At 40.2% G+C, this 20,221-nt stretch overlaps 1 protein-coding gene across 1 annotated transcript in view; it reads left to right on the forward strand.

Moving 5' to 3' along the window:
* LOC147260515 (zinc finger matrin-type protein 4-like) overlaps window positions 1-5,030 on the forward strand; it is a 236,373-nt gene extending 231,343 nt beyond the window's left edge. Inside the window, exon 7 of the mRNA XM_086207136.1 lies at window positions 162-5,030. Within this exon, the coding sequence (XP_086063262.1) occupies window positions 162-189 (28 nt within the window). The 3' untranslated portion in view covers window positions 190-5,030. The remainder of the gene's footprint in view (window positions 1-161) is intronic.
* The last annotated feature ends 15,191 nt before the right edge of the window (window positions 5,031-20,221 follow it).

The raw sequence follows: 20,221 nt of genomic DNA on the forward strand, positions 1-20,221 counted from the left end.
CTCTGATGAACAGATCAGGAAAACGTGTGTGTGCGTGTGTGAGTTTGATCAGGTAAGATGAAGGTAATGTGGAATTTTACTAATAATTTGTTAAACATCAGATTCAGCTCTTACAATGTCACTGATGCAGTTCTCTCTGTCTCTCTGTTTTCCTCCAACAGTCTGAAGAATCAGATATGTGTCCAGTGAGCGTGGGACAAAGAGACAAACCAACTATTGGATTGATGTCAGACAAGCTGTGGTCAGCTTGCCCTGTTCTTCTGCCTCCGCCCCGCTTCTGCTCTCCTCTACATCATTTCGATTTTTCTCTCTCTCTCTCTTTCTGTCTTTCACTGTCAGTTTTGGTCTGGTCTGACAAGGAGGAAAATAAATAGATGGGTTTTTATTTCTTGTGGCACTGTAGCACCGCATCAACCCCCTCACCTGTGAGAGTGCTGTACAGTACAGGGTCTCTGAGCATTGCTGGCCACTCTTAAATCATTGACCTTTGACATTCCACTGCAGCTGTGTGCTGTGTTTTTATCAACTGACAGTCTGTGAGAGTTGCATCCGATACATGGCAGCCTTTCTAAAAATGCATGGACTAAAGGGTACTTTACTAAATGCTAAGAGGACTGTAAGGAGAACTTGAGAATATGAAGGTTTGTAAAACCATATAAAGATTTTATTAGCTTTTCCATGAATGAAAGTGTTTTTATTTGAAAGAATGAAGGGGATATTTAAGCAGCACTGTAATGCTTTCAGATCATACTTTCTTGCTATATTCAAATCCTGTCTTGACCTAAAGGGCTTGATGGCAATAATTAAACTGGTTGGACTATTTTTGTGCGGTGTATTGGCATCATATATACTGTAGTATCTGGTTGTACTGAATAGTAAATGACCAGTACTCTGCTAGTGCTTTCAGCTTTAGCCTTTATTTCTATTGACACCAAGCACCAGGTTAACAGCTGAGATCTGGAAACAATGAATTTGCAAAACAAAACAAATAAGGCGAATAGGGATGGGTGTGAGTCATCACTTCCTCAGTAGCTCCCAGTTATGCAGAGTCTCAATCTTTAATCTTTTTTTTGTCCTGTCAAGTGGGATCCTGCATCACTTAAATCACCTAAAATAATCACTACAAGTGCAGTGATCTCACTTTCAAAATAAAAGCTAAGCCAGCAGTATTGATCATTTTTGACCTTGTTGATTTTCTAGGATTTAATAATTGAGTAATTGTTTACATTTGACATGCCTGGGCATACTTTTCAAGCCGATTTACATATAAATGCCTCTGACATATTGACCGGCAAAATCCAGTCAACAAGACTTTTACATCCCTCATCCAAGAGGAGAATATCATCTCCTCGCTCATTTACGAGATTGTCAACGCTGCACAGGCTTAATTAATATTTTAATCTTGTAGTAGCTTTTTGACATGATTTTGTTAGTTGTGGGTAAATTCTTTATGTCAAATGGTGACTGGGATTTATTAATGTGCAATATGCTTAGGATACTTTCCTGTGCTGCCATGCATTTTAAAATGAGTTCAGAAAATAGATCCCTTGAACAATTCATGCATATTTTGAGTTATTTGAGAAACATTTCTTGTGCCCATCCCTAAAGGCAAAGACACATAAGTAACCTAATAAACTGATCAGATAGGTTGTAAGCAAAAGAAAAGGAGAAAACTAAGATGAGCGCTCAAACTATTACCAACACTATCTTCTTAAACTACAGTGGACAAATGAGATCACACCTCGATTTAGCCATCATCTGTAGATGCACTGTCCTCTCCCTCATAGCGATCTGTCCAAACTAAAATATCTGTTGTAAACATCCATTATGGTTTATTTCCCTCATCCATTAACGTTTACCTGCTGTATTTTACAGTTTTTGGGTGCTCTCGGATTTCCAGCGCAAACACTTGTGTTTCTTGCCCCGTTCAAACTTCAGTAGTTTGCAGTGATTTCATGTTAGCAGTCACTTATCCTGCTGCGTGCAGTGTTTTTGTTAAAAGGATATTCCATCAACTTAGCATTGCATTCTATAATATTATTATTATTATTATTATTATTAAAATCCAACAATTTGTTGTTTTATTAAGGACCAAATTTTGATAGCCCCACCATTGTTGCTAACATGCTATTAGTAAGATAAAATTATATGGGAGGTTTTCTTGCAGGCTACATGAAATCCAAACTGTTTCTGTGCAAATATTACAGTATGTTAGCACTGGACTACTCACACAAACACACACACACACACACACACACTAATGATAATGTTGGACAAGGCAGCTCTGATATGTCAGTAGTGTTTAAGTTTATGTGTATGCTAATGTTTTCGCCTCGCTATGGCTGATATTTGTATTTTGATTTGAGTGTGTGTTCTTGCACCACAGTATATAAATGGCTACTACAGTTATACAAACAGGCAGGACAGCTCTCAGGAAGTAAGCAGTGCTTCTGAAAAGATATTCTTTGTTTACATATGTTGAACCATACTATACATTTTGGGTATGAAGTGCATAGTATACAATTTTGAATGCGGTAATCGATTTTTTTTCCCCCCGTTCTTTATATGAGCCTACGATACCCACAATGCAGCTCATTTCTTTTGACTATTCTAGGTTTGCAAGTGTTAAATTTGATTTCAGGCTAGCGAGGGCTACATTAGGTGATGAACAGTTGTACCTCAACAAGAGGAGAAACTGAACCAAAACCCCTTCTGTTTTCTGTTGTGGTATTAACATTAATTATGCAATATTGCATAATGCTCTATAGTGAATACTCTATTTTCTGAGACAGACTCTAGTGGGCTCTACTTAGTAGTTTATGTAGCCTTGCAGTCTGGAGCTGCTAAGGAAGCCTGCTAACCTCACTTCTTTCACACCCACAGATTTCTTTCATGTTCAAACATGTAGTTTTTAGCCCCAGCTGATGCTGATTTGCCCCTTTTTGACATATACAGTACACTCAACACTTGAAAAGATACTTTGATGTGTAAAATCAGTGGAGTTCCCCTTGAACCACTAGGAACTCTGCCTAAAGCAACAAACATGAACTAGGGTCATCCTTAAGAGTGCAGGTCACGAATGACTTCTCCCTGTTTAAACAATACCAGGAAACAAGGCGTGTCCCTTTCATATGTTTTTTTGATGCGTAAACGCAGCATAAATAGAGTGTGTGTGTGGTCACTGTTCTGTCACTGTTAGAAACCTCTCCTCTGGTTAAGATGCTTTCATTTCAGTATGGTCTTCATCTCAGGGAAGTAAATGTTTGCTGGAGTGAAATTTGTTTTGAAGAGTCAAACATTCACACGTAGTGAACCGTTTCACTATAGAGACAGAGCGCACCGCGTCACACTCTGAGGGGGGAACTCTCAATTGACTTCATATTCCAAACAGAAAATTCTAATAAATGTAATTATCGCATTGGGGGACGTGGGACGGTTAGTTTATCGAAAAAAATGTGGAAGTGGATCAATTCCATGAAAGCAGATTCAGGGAATAAATGCTGTATTTCATTCACGTGTCTTTAATGTCATACAAGTTTCCTTTGGCCGGACAGAAAAAATTGCCTCTGATGCAGATATCAGGAAAATATCAAAATGTAGCTCCACCCACCGGTTAAATCATGAACCAAGTCCTGATATTTGCATGACAGCATTGGATAGAAACGAGTAAAAATCAGTATGTTCTTTTGCTGTATTCTTTAAGAGCTGGTTAAAATATGTAATATATTTGAGTGGAAACCTTATTTATGACAATGTCTGTTTGCTTAGAAGTTGGAAAGGCCTTAAAGTTGGCGTGTTGGAAGATAAATACAGACATGCTAAAGAACTTCAAGCTAAACAGATAAACTTTGTGGATACAGGCATTAATGAAGACTGTGTCAGTGTGACCCAGTATAACAACATGGGAAACAAGCTATTTGTCATGACTAAAAAATTAAATCTGAACTAATACCCAGTTTAAACCTGATCTATAGCAAGTCCCAACCCCTGACCCAGGGTGGGCGGGATTTAAATGCACTCTGTCTCTATGGAGCCTTGTAGAATGTGTTGCTAGGTAAGATCCAAGTGGCTTGAAGCAAAACTGTAATAGATTCACAAGAGATTAATAATATTGTTGAGTGTGTTTAGGGGTATCTCAGCTTAATATATCTATATATAGAGAGATATGCGGTATATATATATATATATATATATATATATATATATATATATATATATATATATATATATATATATATCTTATTCAAAGCTCATGTAGCATCTGTCTTTCTTACATGTCATGTTAGGAAATTAAATACAGTATGTTGACTTTAAAGCCAGTGTTGTCTAAATGAGATATTTGAGGAAACCTATATGAATATATTATTACCGTTGTGGAACAGATACATTTGTAATTGCTACTTGTTTACAGTATCAGTGATTTCTGTGTCATCTGCAGAACTGTGTTTCATCAAAATGTACTTTTGATTTGCCAGTTTGAGTATCTTATTTTGCAGAGACCTGTTAAGTTGATTGACAGCTGAAATCACTTGAACATCATGCAGGAGATAAGTACTGTAGAGAAAGAGACAAAAATCATCATAAAAACAGACTATTGCTGGCTGATGTCAGAGCCGCCAGCTTACACAAGACGCTACTGCCCACAACATTCACAATAATTTATAGAAATGTTTTCTAATATTGCAAATCAGAAGTGCACGTATGATTTGTTTTTGCAAGTTATATAAACATATATATTAAAAAAAAATTACTGAACTGCTTTGCTCAACCTGAGTGACAGTAATTTCTGTCCAAACGTGGCTTCGGATCCGTTGTTTGTCTACCATCACAGGAAATCACCTCTCATACACCATCACCTCCCTTTGTGCTCTGGGTTATGTGCTTTATTGTGTCTGAGAAAAGAATAAAAAAAAAAAGACTCGCAACTACAAAGACTGGGTTGTTCTGTGTTACGTTTGTTATGTGCATCCTCGTCTTATTGATTAGAATGATTTCAGTAATGTTTCAAAGTTGAAATATATCAAAGACAGGATGTAATTTTAAATTGCTGCTCGTACAACCAAATTCCATGATTACTATCTGTTTGCTTGTTTTGTGTCTGCATCTGGATGCACATTAGCATCAAAGAACACAAAGTCTGACAGCGACTGTGATGAATGCCTCAGTTCCATCAGGGAATATGTCAAGTCAGACAGAACCACTGAGGTAAATATATCATGTTGAACTTCAACAACAACACAACAAGGAAATACCGTCAAAATTTGGAGGATTACTTGACAGTTTGCTAACCAGATGTCAGTTGTGCTATTTTATGTTGCAATATATATTAGAGGAACAATAAGAACAAGAACAATAAAAACAGCTAATTTTTTTGGAAAAGAAAATACAGTTATTGTCCATCATTTTTAGAGCCATGCTAGCAGACAGATTTCCCCGTCTATTTTCTGGTTCATAGAGCTCCAGACCAAACCAGACGGCTGGCTGCTAGTTACTTTACCTATTATCTCTAAACAGATTCTGCATTCAAATACAGTCCTTCAGATTCACAAAAACAAGCTAAAACAATACTTAACAGACTACCTTGCAATCCAGCACATGTATATAAAATGGGGATTACAGAAAATGTTCAAAATGTGGTGCAAGGAACTCTGATCGGTTGTGAGACTGCAATAAAATTAAAGATGTTTGGCTTGGAATAACAAAGAGAGCGATGAAACAAATTAAAATAGCCATTCCATTAACACCCCAATCATGTATATTGAGAGATCTGCACAACTTGAGCTGTAAAATCTTTATAATAAAGCCGCTTCTCTCATTATGAATGGTTACAAAGAAAGTTATAATGAAAAACTGCCAGCTCAGGAGGAATGTATAACTCAAGTAATGAGTTTGTAGAGTGGAGTACTGGTAATTATTTGTGAGACCCAAACCACTGCAGAACTGGAAGATGTTGGACACAAATCCACGTGGGACACAGCCATGATGGGGAATTGATTTGCTGTTATTGATTGCTATTAAAAAAAAAAGGATTAATTTCAAAGTAGTCAAAACCAAACTCTGTCACATCGTAACGTAAGTCAGCTTGTCCATGTGTGACCGTCACAGTTCATCCTCCTTCATAATGCATCCAGGTTTTGTGTTTCTCCTCTTGCTGGTTCAAACAGCATGGCTAATCTGCTGACTAATCTACTTGCTGTCATGGTGACGGATAATTTACGCAATTCGAATCAGCTTCACAATTTGTTTGCATCTGTTTGCCCTTTTGAACTGTGAAGACTGCACATCGGTTTCCATAGCAGCTCAGCGTCACTAATCTATGTGAGATGAGTCTGACCTCTTTGACCCTTCCTGAGCAGACTGGCCAGGTCCTCACAGACCCACTCGTTGTGCATAATGTCGGACAGGATGGACACAGTCGCCTCTGGCCATGTAAAAGTTGGATCTAAACCTACAGGGTTCTCACATCTGCCATCACAGTTCTTAAAGAGGCCCTATTGTGCTCATTTCAGGGGCTGTTAATACAGTGTTGGACCCCAGTGGGCCACTACTGAAAGATTCGATCAATAGAAAAATCCATAATTATCACATATCTCAGTCTGTGTACTCCTCTATTCTGCCTCTTTCTTGCTTTCCTCTGAAACACTGGGATTCAGCACCTGACAAGCTCCCCCCCCCCCCCCCCCCCCACACACACACACATACATTCACCTTCTCCGCCCCATTGCGCCAACTCTGCTGAGATTGGTCAATGTATCGAGGGGCCTGCCCCCCCACTGCATTGTAACACCCCTCCTCTCACATGCAAGGAAGTTGTCTCACCCGGTAACCGGCTTGTGTACAATTTTAGCATTTTAAAAATGTCGACTTCAAGGATACAACCATATGTCTTGGTCCTGGAATCTGACCCAGAAAATGACAATACACAACCTGAACCTCCGTTGCAGCAACAAATTTTGCAAGACGCAAGAACAGTAAACGCTAAATTCAAGAAAGAGTTACTTGCCCCCCCCCCCCCCGAAACAAAAATATTTCCCATTGCTGCCTAAATTCGTCTACTTTGGGAAGTCCATGCAAAGATAAGAAGTGTTTACACACAAAAAAACACTTTCTGTTAGCCATTTTGACAACAACACCGTAGCTCTGTAGTCTGCACCATGTACTTCCGTGGCAGAGCGTTGTGGGCGGCAACACCACTGGGCACTGAGACCAGAGCCAGGTGAGTTGCCGTGTATGGAGCTTCCCCTGAAGTTGTGACATAACAAAATGAGACTTCTGAAAAAACTCTCCAAATCCAAGCATTTTCAGCAGTACAGCTGCCAGAAACTGCCCCCGGGGCTTACTTTAACACACGCCTACCTCATGATATGACACTTCCATATCCTTGAGAACAAGATTTTAAACATATTTATAAATCTTTATAAATCTTCAAAGTTGGAAAAGCATAATAGGTCCCCTTTAAGGTTTAAGTGGACATGTGAAGACCTCCATCATACAGTACATAATGCTGAACCGCACCAAGTCCACCGAACTGTGAAAGTGACATCTCACTTGACTGAAGGTCATTTACACTTAATTATCATTTGATTGACATTTTCCTCACATACAAGTATTTAATTCAAAAGATTCTGCCTTAAAGATATTAATGTGGATTTATCACAGCAAGTTGTGCCATTCATTTTTATGAGCTATTAAAGCTATTGTGTAGCACTTTGTCACCATCCTCTGGCAGTGACAATTATTGCAGGCACCTGCTGGCATGCTGATGTCACAGGCTCTGCCTTTGACTGGAGAAATGGTTTTGAACGTTACGCAACCCCTGCAAAATCTGAATTTGATCCACTTGGTCTGATAACACTTGCAAAGTCTAGCACAAGTATGATTTAGTTATTTATCAAAAGCTCAAGTTAGCCGAGGGATAACCCAGAACTTTGTGTGAACTCATTTAGCGAAAGGTTAAAATTTAAGGACTGTTCATTTATATGAATATAAGATGCACTACAGTTTTAACGGCACTACACTATTTCGTAGTGTGCAACTGTAAGTTCCTAGAGAAATGTTTACCTTGTGGCCATATGACGTCCTCACCTAAACACAGATGTCATAATTAGTTGTGTCATGTCTAAAGCTTGTAAACATACTGTATGAATGACCTATGGCTAATTATCATCAGTATACAAGACCTCACCATACGTTCTCTGCATATTTCAGCGCTGAAGCTTCCTTCATATTTTATATTTCCCAATGAAAGGTCTCAGCAGGATTTGGCTTCCTGCGTCCTGACCCATGAAGACAGATTATTCTAATTAGGCAACGCAGACAACAGTATGCTGTCAGGAAGCAAGGCTCATTAAATCACTCTTTTTAAATTTGAATAATAGAATATAAATGTTGAAGGGTGCCAAAATGTTTTCCTCATGAGAAGCCAGAGTTGCTGAGCCATCTGTACTGACCTCTAAGGGGTTCTTCATTTGAATACACTGGAGGTTCAGACAACTTTCATTGCTTTGTCAATGACATGTTTCAAGCCCAGCAATCAAACTAGGGAGCCCTGGGAAATGCACACATCTGTCAAGGCAGTTTGACATTATGCAGGTGCTTTGAGGCTAAAGACATTAGTAAAATCTGATGTTAGAAAAAAAAAAATTTTTTTTTGAGTGGAACTGCCTCAAAATGTATGGGTTCTTCTTGGGTCCATGATCCATTCTTCCACCAGGTTTTGTAAAATTCAACCTGATTTTCTGTAATCTTGCTAAGGGGCAGACAAACAGTCTTGCTTGCTAGCAAAAGACAAAGGTAACCCAGGGACATTATGCTTTATCCAGTGGAACTGCTCTTTTCTGCACTTAGTGGGATAAAACTCTTTCAAGTTGGGACAAGATCCAAGTTGTGTTGTTTGGCCACATCTTAATCTAATTTCACATCATAGCCTCCCAACTAGGCAAATTACACCTGATGTGTAGGTATCCTTTTGATCTAGAGCCGTCTGGTTTCCAGAGATGCAATCAGATCATCTCTAATGTTCTCCCTGAGTGTGATAAGAGCGAGGAAGAGGAGTGTGAGCCTGTGGGCCTGGAAAATTTCTGAGCTGTGGAATCTTGCGGGGGTTGCCACAGTTCTACCCTTGCCTTTGAAAGATGAGGAAGATGGTTATTTCACTGGAGCGGTGAGGTGAGTACACGTATCTTTAATCCTTTACCCAGCTCATACCCTCACATGTGAGACCAAATGTAAGAATGTGAGGACAAAACTTCCATCCATCCATCCATTTTCTATACCGCTTATCCAAGTTTAAGGGTTGCAGGGGGGCTGAAGCCTATCCCAGCTCCCACTGGGTGAGAGGCGGGGTTCACCCTGGATGGGTCACCAGTCCATCGTAGTGCCATCAGGAGCAATAAGAGCTTCAGTATCTTGCTCAAGGATACTTTAACATGGCCACCAGGGAAGTGAGGATCAAACCAGCAACCCTTCGGTTGCCAGATTGCCACTCTACCACAGAGCCATGCCGCCCCCCGAGAACAAAACCTATGACAAAGATATGAAAATGTGCATAATTGCTCTTTTCCAGGACTGAAGGAATTAAGGGGTGACTTAAGAAGCTTTGTGAAAGTATTGTGTGCTGTGGCAGTTCAAAATGTGCAGCCTCTTTATATTCCATGCAGATATCATCTATTGTATATGCTGAGTATAGGCAGTATGCTGAGACATTATTTAGGTCATCATAGGTTGGATTTGGAAACTACACTGTAGAAAGAGGAACAATGAATGAACCTCTCTGACACTTGAAAGACAGTTTAAGACCAAACATTTCTCATCTGACTCCCCAAACTCTGAGAGCGTCATGATTAGTAAGTCGTGTGACTGGCAGGCCTTAATGAATCCATATGGATGAGGAATATTTAGCACTCATCGCATTCACCCACTAACACCTCTTCCAGGAGGAAATGAAATTCTCTCAGCATACAAAGTAGAAGAAAGCTATAAATGAAAGTAATGAATATGAATTAATATTTAATTTAACATTAATAAAATATATATTTTTTCACTAATAATTTCCCTAGGCTGTTATGCAGCCTCCCTGAACCTCCTTGAGGCCGAGTGTACATTCTACTCTTATTACTGTACTTTGATATATGATAGTCTGGGAGGGGAAGAGTAGTATGCTGTTTGGGATGCATATTTACTCTGTACATTCTTTCAAGGATACACTCTGTTAATGCAAGGATAAATGCAAAGGAGTATTTTCAGTAAATGACAGCTTATCAAAGATGAGAAAAATCATGCTTCATAACTAAAATTGTTATGTAATTTATCAACTTTAGTGTGTGTTTCTGTAATTTATACTTTGTAAATATTTTTTGTTGCTGCATCTTAAGTTGGTTCTTTATAATTAATGAAAGCTGAGCTGTTGGCTCCGTGAATTATATTATTGTTCTTTTACCAGGAATTCAGCATCATCATCATTAGATAGGCTCATTGACAGGAATTTAATTTAACCGTTCTGTAAGAAAATACAAATTGCAGTTCCTGAAGGAGAAAGAAAAATTATGCTGCCAAAAGTAATGCAGCCATGGAAACGTGTATTACTGGTACACTGGATATTTGGTAACTTGAGGCATTGCTTCACCCAAAAAGTGTAATTTTTTTTCAAGTACTCAAGAGTTTATAGCTCACTTGCATCACTTCTCAGTGACTCCTCTCTGCAGAGAACAGTAGCCTCCTATATTTAGCTTGAAGATTATTGAGACTGACAACTAACAGCAGCAAAAATGTCCAAAATCTCTGTTTACAAAGCTTCGAACACATCATCAGCTGTGTAACATGCCTCCTTCATCTAGACCTCAGCTTGATGCTCCACAAACACTTTGATTTCATCTAGAAACAAACAAAGCAAGAGCAAGTATGAGCGATCAGCTGGCACGTTCAGTTAAACTTGCTCCGGCTTGTTCACAGTAGTCAGTCTCCATTAGTCTTAAGATAAAACCATGTGGCCGTCCTTTTCCTTAATTTCACCCTCTTAATTGGAACAAAAACAACTCAGAAGTGTGTGTGTGTGTGTGTGTGTGTGTGTGTGTTTGTGTGTGTGTGAGTGTGTTAGAGGTAGGTTAAGGACATACATTTGCAGGTTGTATTCTTTCTTCAGCCTGCTACTTGCTTCTGAATCCACACCTTTGTCTCCTCTTCCTATTTCTGTTGCCGGTATTCAGATTCTATTCTTCGGAGAGGAAAGTTGTAGTATGTAGATCAGGGGTGTCCAAACTGGTCCAGAAAGGGCTGGTGTGGCTGCAGGTTTTCATTCCAACCAAGCAAAAGCAACACCTGATCCAACAAATGAGCTGTGTGGACACAGCTTAGTTGATTTAAGTAGAATCAGGTGTTGCTTTGAAAACCTGCAGCCACACCGGCCCTTACTGGACCAGTTTGAGACCCCTGATGTAGATCATCACATAAGTCACATTTGCCTTTTTCCATCTTATGCCATAACTTGCTGATCTACTGTTTTAGTTATAGACTTTGTTTTGGGAGTTTGTGTTATTCATAGACTCCTTAGTGGGGATCTTTATGCTGTTCCTTGTTTTTCTTTTTGTGTTTGTGGTTTGTATTTGTCATTGTATTTTGATCAGACCTTGGACATTCCTTGTTTTATTTTGAAATGTTATTCATACTGTGTCACTTCCTGTCTTTGTCTGCCACCTATTTTGAGTGAATCATCTGGTAATCAGCCCTGTTCCAGTGTTTCTTGTCCTATCAGCTCCTTTCCTGCCCTTGTAAGGCCTGCCATTTCTTGTAAGTGGTTAGTTTGAGTTTCTATTTTAGTTCTGTATCTCCTGTCAGTCTTTGATCATCTGTTAGTTTTCTCGCTGTGTGTTTTCCTAAGCGTCTCAGTTTCTGTTAGTTCATCAGCTGATACCTGCAACCTGGTCTCTGCATTTGGGTCCTGACTCCCCACATCCCTGACAAAATTGCGAATGTTACAATGCTGCTGTAAAAGCAAATAGAAACACTAACTAGTACCCAGTCATTGCTGCATCTGAGTGTTGTTATATTGCCATTTTTCAGTCACAGATGCTGTATCTCCTGAGAACACAACATTCAAATAACCATACTAACTTGTGTAAAGATTATTTGAAAGCTCAAATTCTGCACCCTGTACTGTCATATATTCCTGTTTGTGGTCTAGAAACAGTGTTTGTGTTTATTTGACTGTCAAGTTTATTTATTGTATTATACAGGAACAATTGCCAAATCAAAGCAGCTGATACAATTAAGAATAAAGACCACGTTCACAAAAAATGCCAATAAAGAAACTTGAGACTAATTTGTGTTCTCCCTCAGCTGAGGCCTTCTGTGGAGTGAATTTTAAGAGTCTGCCACCTCCCTGCCTACACTGCTACACATGTAGCAAGTTATTAGGGCTGTGGATGTTTCTGACTAATCATCATCCTCACTGACATATCTGCTCAACAGGTTTACAGTAAAGGACTTGGACCTTGAAGAAATGTGAAAATTTGAAGAAGTACAATGTATATACAGGGGTGAAAGTGAGCCAGAATGGGCTGGAACGCAGTTCCGGTAAAATATTCACGGCCGGAACGGAGTTCTGTTAAAAAAAAGGAGGAGAAGGGAGCTGTCAAAATCCCATATTAAGTAAAGAAAACGACATCTGAAGGTGGTTTCACACTTAACGCAGCAGACGTGGCGCGGGGTGGGGCGCAAGCACGCGCAGCGCTACTGAGTAGCTGGGCTTGGTTTGCGCTCATGTGACGTCACAGCGCGACCAAATACACAATGAATGGACTTCCCCCGCGCAGCCTGCACCTTGCAGTTTTCAAAGCATTTCCAGGGGTAGCGCAGGAAGGGTGGGGCTATGGGGGCTGCAGTTGTGTGGGGAACAGACACCTGGAAACTGTAATAAAAATCACCCAAAACTGATTAAAAACGAAAAATTTCGGCAGCGGCGCGCGCCCAAAGGGCGTGCGTACAGTTCCGGCAAGACTTTTAAGCCACTTTCACCACTGTGTATATATGTTGTCTCGATTCAGCTGCCAGGGGACTACAAAATGGAGATCACTCCATGGCCCAGTGGGAATGGTGAGGGACTGGTTTGATTGAGGCCCCGCTCCGACCACATGAGGTCAAACATTGTCCTGTACCAGATGTCACAAGAAGATGTCAGGCTTTTGTTCCACCCTCATGGAGTCTGTTTATGACAGGCTGGCCAGAAAAATCTCCACAAGTAGCCCACTGGAGGTCATTTTGTAGGGCTCCAGCAGTGCTCCTCCTCTTCCTCCTCACACAACAGTACTGGTCCTTTACAGCCCTGCCTCGCTCTCCTCATGTAACCACCCATGTCCTGGTATCTCCGCCACATTGTTATGATGTGTTAAGGGGGCAGCAAACCTTAAAACGGCATGTATGTATGTGCCATCCTGGAGGAGCTGGACTTCCAGTGCAACCTGAATGGGCTGCAGTTGCCATGTCTTGCTAGTTATGACAAGAGCGCCAGGAAAATATAAAACTAAAGAAAAAAATCAGACGGAAGAATAAAGAGAGGAAAATAGCCAGCAGCTATCCCTTTTTGGGGTCGTCTTTCTGTTGTCTCTCCTGTCCATCTGTTGTCTCGTTATACGCACTGAGGCAGGTTCAACTGAGTCAATTGCACTCCTTAACTGGACACATAAATACACCATAGGATCAGCTTGGTGTCATGTTTGGTGATCCTTAAACAGCCTATCACAAGTGGCTACGGCGAAATACTGTACCTCAGGCTAACTCTGACATGGAGCTAATGGAGTCAAATCCATAACTAGGACAGCACAGCTGGGCACTGCAGTGGTTTGTCAAACAATTAAATCAGGCTGACTTTGACGAGCCCAGACTTCTATATAGAAACATAATGTGCCCATTAACTGATTATCTAAACATTCATTAACCTTTCAACACTTGAGGTAAAAGCAATTATAATGAGTGGCCTCAAATGTGAATAGCAAGGTGACTATTACATTTTTATTGGTCCCTGTGCATTAGGCCCAATCGCCCTCTTAAGTAACATTTTGATTGTTTAATACTGATAAAGCTGCTCGTGAGTGTATAATGACAGTAATGGATGGCAGAAATGGCACACATAGAAGCTGTAAATGAAGGAACAGTGACGGAGGGGGCGTCTGAGACAGCGCACTACCAGTGTAGAGTTGAATGAAGTGAGACCATCATAAATACTGTGTCTGCCTGCTACTGGATGGCAGTAATACTGCTAAGGTAGCCTCAGCTAGGTTAGAAGCTACCTGACGGATGACGTAAGATGCTACGTACCTGGTGAATGAACAGCTGAAAGCTATTAGAGATGATGACCAAGAAGAGCAGCTTGGGACTTTTAGCTAATCACCACCTTGTCCTGCCTCTCTATCCAGCACTCAAAAATACATCACGATACAGTTAGATGCACTTGGAATGTTGTTTATGTTAACCATTGTTTTATAATATAGTTGATTCAGAAATGCATCATATTGAGTATTGGATTCAGAGTGAGTATTAATGTTTAAACAGTTCAGAAGATAACTGTAATACATGTTCTAAAATTATGAAAATGAGTACAGTGGTAGATTTATTGGCCGAATGTGTTAAAAATACAGAAAACAATCTTAAATGTGCTCTTGTAGTCCATCTTAAGAACATTGTAGTTTCAGCATTTGACATCTTTCCCTGAATTCTCCTTTAAACCCTTCCTTGAGCTTGTATTTTAAAACAATGTAAAGGAAAGATGATCAGGGGGTGTAATAGGAGGAATAACCCACCTTTTCCTCAGCCACATACTGCCTTTGTCGGTGACTAATTCCAACAGCAAAATCTTGAGACATGGTCCTTTGTCCTGTAAGTGAAAGTTTCAGAAACAACCAGAAATGGGAATAAATACAAAGGCAGTCTTGTTCACTTTGCTCTCACATGGATGAATTCCCAGGTTATATCTGGAGGCACTTTGGGCTTTTCGAGGTTTATTCCATCTTTATTTTCATCTTCACTCCACTGGTGCCTCAACACAGGATGGAGGGACATTGTGTGTACACCAGAGGGACACAGTAGGTTATACCAGTCTTTGTACAGAGAGCTTTTCATTTGTTGCCAATAAGTCCCATGAATTGTCTGTTGTTGTACAAAGAGCAAATAAAAAAATAAACTCCAAATTAAAAGACCATATTACAATCTTTTTATTACAGACAAATTTCATGGTTGGTAATTCCAATCAAAATATTATAATAGGATGAAATCATTATAAATTCCCACAGCCAACAGGTACAATGACTCACCAGTCAAATGAGCCCTAACTTATTATTTTAAGGATGAACAAATAGCTAATAGTAGTAGTAACACATTGTTAAAAATATTAATATAATAAAACTATCAGAAAAAGGAGACAAATAAAAGGCAGCGGTGCACTTTTGTTTTTTTTCCTCACTAAATATGCATCTCCCTTCATGCCGTTGTCCCGTGGTCTGGACCTGTCAGGGCAACTTAGCGTTGCAGTGCGCGCGCGCGTGTGTGTGTGTGTGTGTGTGTGTGTGTACGGGGGTTCGGGTGGTCTGCTACTCAAATGAGCTGGTGGTTGAGCATCATTCCTGTGGCTTCAGTCACATACCATTACACCCACACAGGCAGAGCCCATACCATCATTCTGCAAAGCATCCTGTCCCCCCTGAACCCAACAGGGACAGGCATGCAAAGACACATGCACACGCACACACACACACACACACACACACACACACACACACACACACACACACACACACACACACACACACACACAGAATTGTCAGAAACATATCAGAGATTTTAATTAAACCTCTGAATTCTTTGAACAATGAAATATAAATACATTTTGGCATTGGTGTGCTGCAGTTTATGCTTTCTTTTTTTGTTGTTGTTTTTTGTTTGTTTTGTGCCGCATCAATGGTGCATTTCATTTTGAATGATTTTTTTTTTTTTAAGTACTTCAGCAGTCAGAGTAATTAGAAGGACCCTGAGACTTGTCATCCTCCAGGCGTGAAATAGATCATATCTGTGGAGTACGGAGCCTATACTTGAAACAATAAATATGCAGAGACTGTTAGTGAAAAATAAGAATAAAGTAAACAGCTGGAGAATGCTGAGTATCCCACAAAAATTTTGGAAAAGCACAGATGGAGCAGGTGTGGAAGGTAAAAAAGAAAAATCATTTAAGACCTGCCTGGTGTGTTTTCAGAGCAAAAGTAGCAGAGTTTGATTGATTGATTGATTGATGACCTAAACAATATGAAAGTCATTGTAATAAATCTGAAAGAAGAAGAGAGACAAGGATGCTGTGTCACCATTCTCGATCTGATAATACTGTTTTTGTCTTGTGTTGTATTGCTAAACATGTTAAATTTATCTCTCCCACTCTTTCTCTCTCTCCATTGCTCCCTCTGTCCATCCATTGTCCATCGTCATCTTCCGCTTATTCCTTACTAGTAAGGGTCGCGGGGGGGCTGGAGCCTATCCCAGCATCAACGGGCGAGAGGCGGGGTTCACCCTGGACGGGTCGCCAGTCCATCGCAGGGCCAACACACACAGACAACCATTCACACTCACAGTCACACCTACGTTCAATTTAGAGTGTCAATCAGCCTAGTCCCCAAATTGCATGTCTTTGGACTGTGGGAGGAAGCTGGAGTACCAGAGAGAACCCACACAGGCACAGGGAGAACATGGAGACTCCACACAGAAAGATTCCGTGCCCGAGCCGGGACTCGAACCCGGGACCTTCTTGCTGTGAGGCCACAGTGCTGACCACTGCACCACCGTGCCACCCTCTCCCTCTGTGGTCTGTTAAATCATTACTAAAGGTTTTATACTTGCTTCTCCCCAAACACTAAATCTGAGATGCAATTCAAGTTGCTCCATCGTAGTGGTGGACCTATAGTGATAATTCAGTGCTAAGTTTCTCCACAAATTGGTTAACAAATGTATTCTATAGAATATGACACATTTTAACCTAGATTTGGCTGTTGGTGTCAAAAAAGGTATAAAAATATCCCCCCTTTACCACACAGGTATTTTTAGCTAAATGCTAATGGTTCTGCTAGTGGCTCCATTCTTGCATACTGTATAAGTTTGCAGGTTTTTAAAGTGAAAAACAAATTAACCACAATTCTCCCAGTTCAGCACTCATTCATGGTAGTGCCAAGCTGGAAAATGTGTTTGTTTAGTTCAAAGGTTTTCTGGGGATGATGGGGTTGCATGACATGGATGAGCATACATGTCTAGATAAACAAAAAAATCATGGATAATGTTGGATGATGTACTTAAGAGTTTCTATACAGGATCTTTTTCTTTTCTTTTTTGTTTTGCTGATTTTGTAGTGGGTTGAATATACATGGCTTGCTCTCTCTGCATTCTGGAGTCACATAGCTGTACTACAGCCTGGGAAAATGGCTTTGTGAGCTCAGGATTCCTATTTGTGAGTACCTGAAAGACAAAAAGCACTTACTGAATGAAGTATCTTTTTAAGTAATGCAAACTTTGAGGGATGTGACCGAGACAACTAATGGAGCAAAGGATACCACAGATGGACAGATTTAAAATATGTCCAAGGAGTGTGATGGGCAACCTGAGCCTATAATGTTCAGAAGTCGGTGGGGGACAAAATCTCCATTGCTATCCCCCCACACCACAACACAGACACATATTGAGCTAAAAGTATTCATACTAACATTTGCTGATTAGCCGAGGAAGACGGGAATGCCAGGCTAGTTGGCAGGTTTTTGCTGTGAAATGACAATTTTAGTAGCTGATTGCGCCAGATTAGAAAATAGCCTCGTCAGTTTCTATCATCACTTTGTTCTTCCTGCAAGGGTAATTTGTCCTACAGAAGTGTAACTCTGCATTCAGATAACCCGTTCAATATTTATTGATATAATTCAGTCTGGAGCAAAGTGGTGATATCCGAAGGGCTAATGACACAAGTGGGGCAGAAAATACAAAGAGTACACTGACGATTGAGGTCAATTAGTACACAGGAAAACTTTGCCTGCATTATGTAGAATATCTGTCAACATGAACAGAGTAAATATCATTCATAGACCTCGATGAATCACAAAGGTGTTCAGTATTCAAGGTAACCTTGTTAGTTTGTACCTCAAATACCTGGTTTTTGACCGCCTGGCATTTGTTAACTCTGTGAGAAATGTTTCTTATTCATAATTGATGGGCCTAAGTTGCAACAGGATGGGCTTTTTCTGATTGTATGCAATGTCAAACCCCTAGAGAGCATAAAAATATTATTGCTGGAAAGCATCAAGGTGATTGCAAATGAAGGAATGTGACCTTTCTTGATTTGTTTCTCCTCTGCCTTGTCTCAACAGCTGATCCTCAGGGATCCATCAGGTGGTTGATGGTTGGATTGATGTCACATTTTCTCATAACAGAAGACAAATGTGTGTAGATCAGCATTCATTCGGATGGCTGTGAATAAACAGTGCTGGAACTCGTGTTTGTTTTCCAGTGAGATGACAGCGCTTCTAGTTAACTGTAATCATTTTCAATGTGTGCATGTTCAACAAGATTAGTTACATTGTGGCATGCTGTATGTTGCATGTAGAGCAGCACGCGATTGCCAGTTGCACCTTTGGGGTATCGACTGATGTATGCAAATTTCAAGGCCCTTCCACAAGCCAATCATGTATTTTTAATTTGCATTTCACTCTCTCTTTTATGTTGCCTTCAGGCTGTGTGTGTGTGTGTGTGTGTGTGTGTGTGTGTGTGTGTGTGTGTGTGTGTGTGTGTGTGTGTGCGTGTGTTGTGAATTTATATGGCTTATTTGCGTGCAAGTGCACATCTGTGAGACTTACTGCACTGAGGCAGGGGAGGACTCCTGACTTACTGACTTAATCAAAGATTCATTGACTGCACTCATTTGGCACAAGTCCATCTTGGCATATGTCACTAATTCTTGTACTCACTTATTCCCCATGGGAAAGACCACAAGGCCTGCCCATGCTGCATCCACTACAGGGGAATCACAAGAGAGAGGGTTTTGTGTCTAAATCTCTTATTTGGTTTATTAAAGTTTATTAAGAGCATTTTTTTCTTATTCTCTTTTTTCCAGCCTGTCCATTTATTGTGTTGTTTTATTTCCAGTTTGACTCTTAAACTCACACACTAAGTGCTGTCCACGTATGATACAAGTAGAGGAACATGCTCTTCTTGTAGCCTGGAACAAATCTCGGCATTAGGGAAGGTCATACATTGTGACAGACCACCACATGTGTGCAGCAGATCTTGGAATAAAAGGAAATTCTTCAACGCAACTTCAGTTTAAATTCCTACAACTGCACTTTGTAGTGTGTAAATTTGAGACATGCTTTGAAGTGAAACACCTTGGAGGGAAACCAACAAGAATATATTTCACCATGAGGTAGAAAGACTTGGTTCTTATGTGAATTAATTACTATTCATCTCAATATCACAATTGTTGATCTGGACTCAGAGTTGTTGTCTATGTGTGAAAATACAGTTGCTAATTACTTGCATTTTTTTTCTAGCATAGTTTGTCTACCTACCTAAATAGAATATTTCTATTTTGATCACCTTCGTGAAGCTGGAAGTGTGTCATGATTTTTATAGTCATATTGTAAGTTGGATGCAAGGGAAAGCTTTGCCGAGGCTGGGACAGATTGACAGCTGGGTGAGGAGTTGTTCATGGGACCCAAACTGAATCATTGGAGTCGACATCATGCTGGGCTGCATTCTGGGGTGTCCTCATTCTGGAGACATTTTAGACTGGTAGTTTGTGAGCTACACATGTCTCTTCACGTTCTCCCAGTCCTCTTGCTCTCTTCCTGGAGGTTCTACTCATTAGAGAGCTCACTGACTCAACTGTCAGGCAAAGCCTTGGACGACTGCGCTGCAGTTCATTCTGTATCTCTTTCCATAGTTCCCATGAACAACTCTCACCCAGCTGTTAATCTGTCCCAGACTGCCCAATGGGGACATGGTCCCGCCCCCAGGATTCTGCCCAGCAAGCAGAGAAAAAAAAAATTGGGTGCGCAGAAAAAAAATTGAGAGCAAAGACTTAGGTTTTGAGAGAGAGAAAAAAAGAACCTGAGAGCAAAGGAAAACTATTTGAAAGAAAAGACAAACTGTTTGCAAGCAAAACTTTTAAATTTGCAAGCAATATATTTTAATCGCACATTTAATAAACTTTTTT

Source organism: Aulostomus chinensis, chromosome 6 (genome assembly GCF_037954235.1).
Source record: "Aulostomus chinensis isolate RoL2024-O1b breed Wild chromosome 6, RoL_Achi_v1.0, whole genome shotgun sequence".
Lineage (NCBI taxonomy): Eukaryota > Metazoa > Chordata > Actinopteri > Syngnathiformes > Aulostomidae > Aulostomus > Aulostomus chinensis.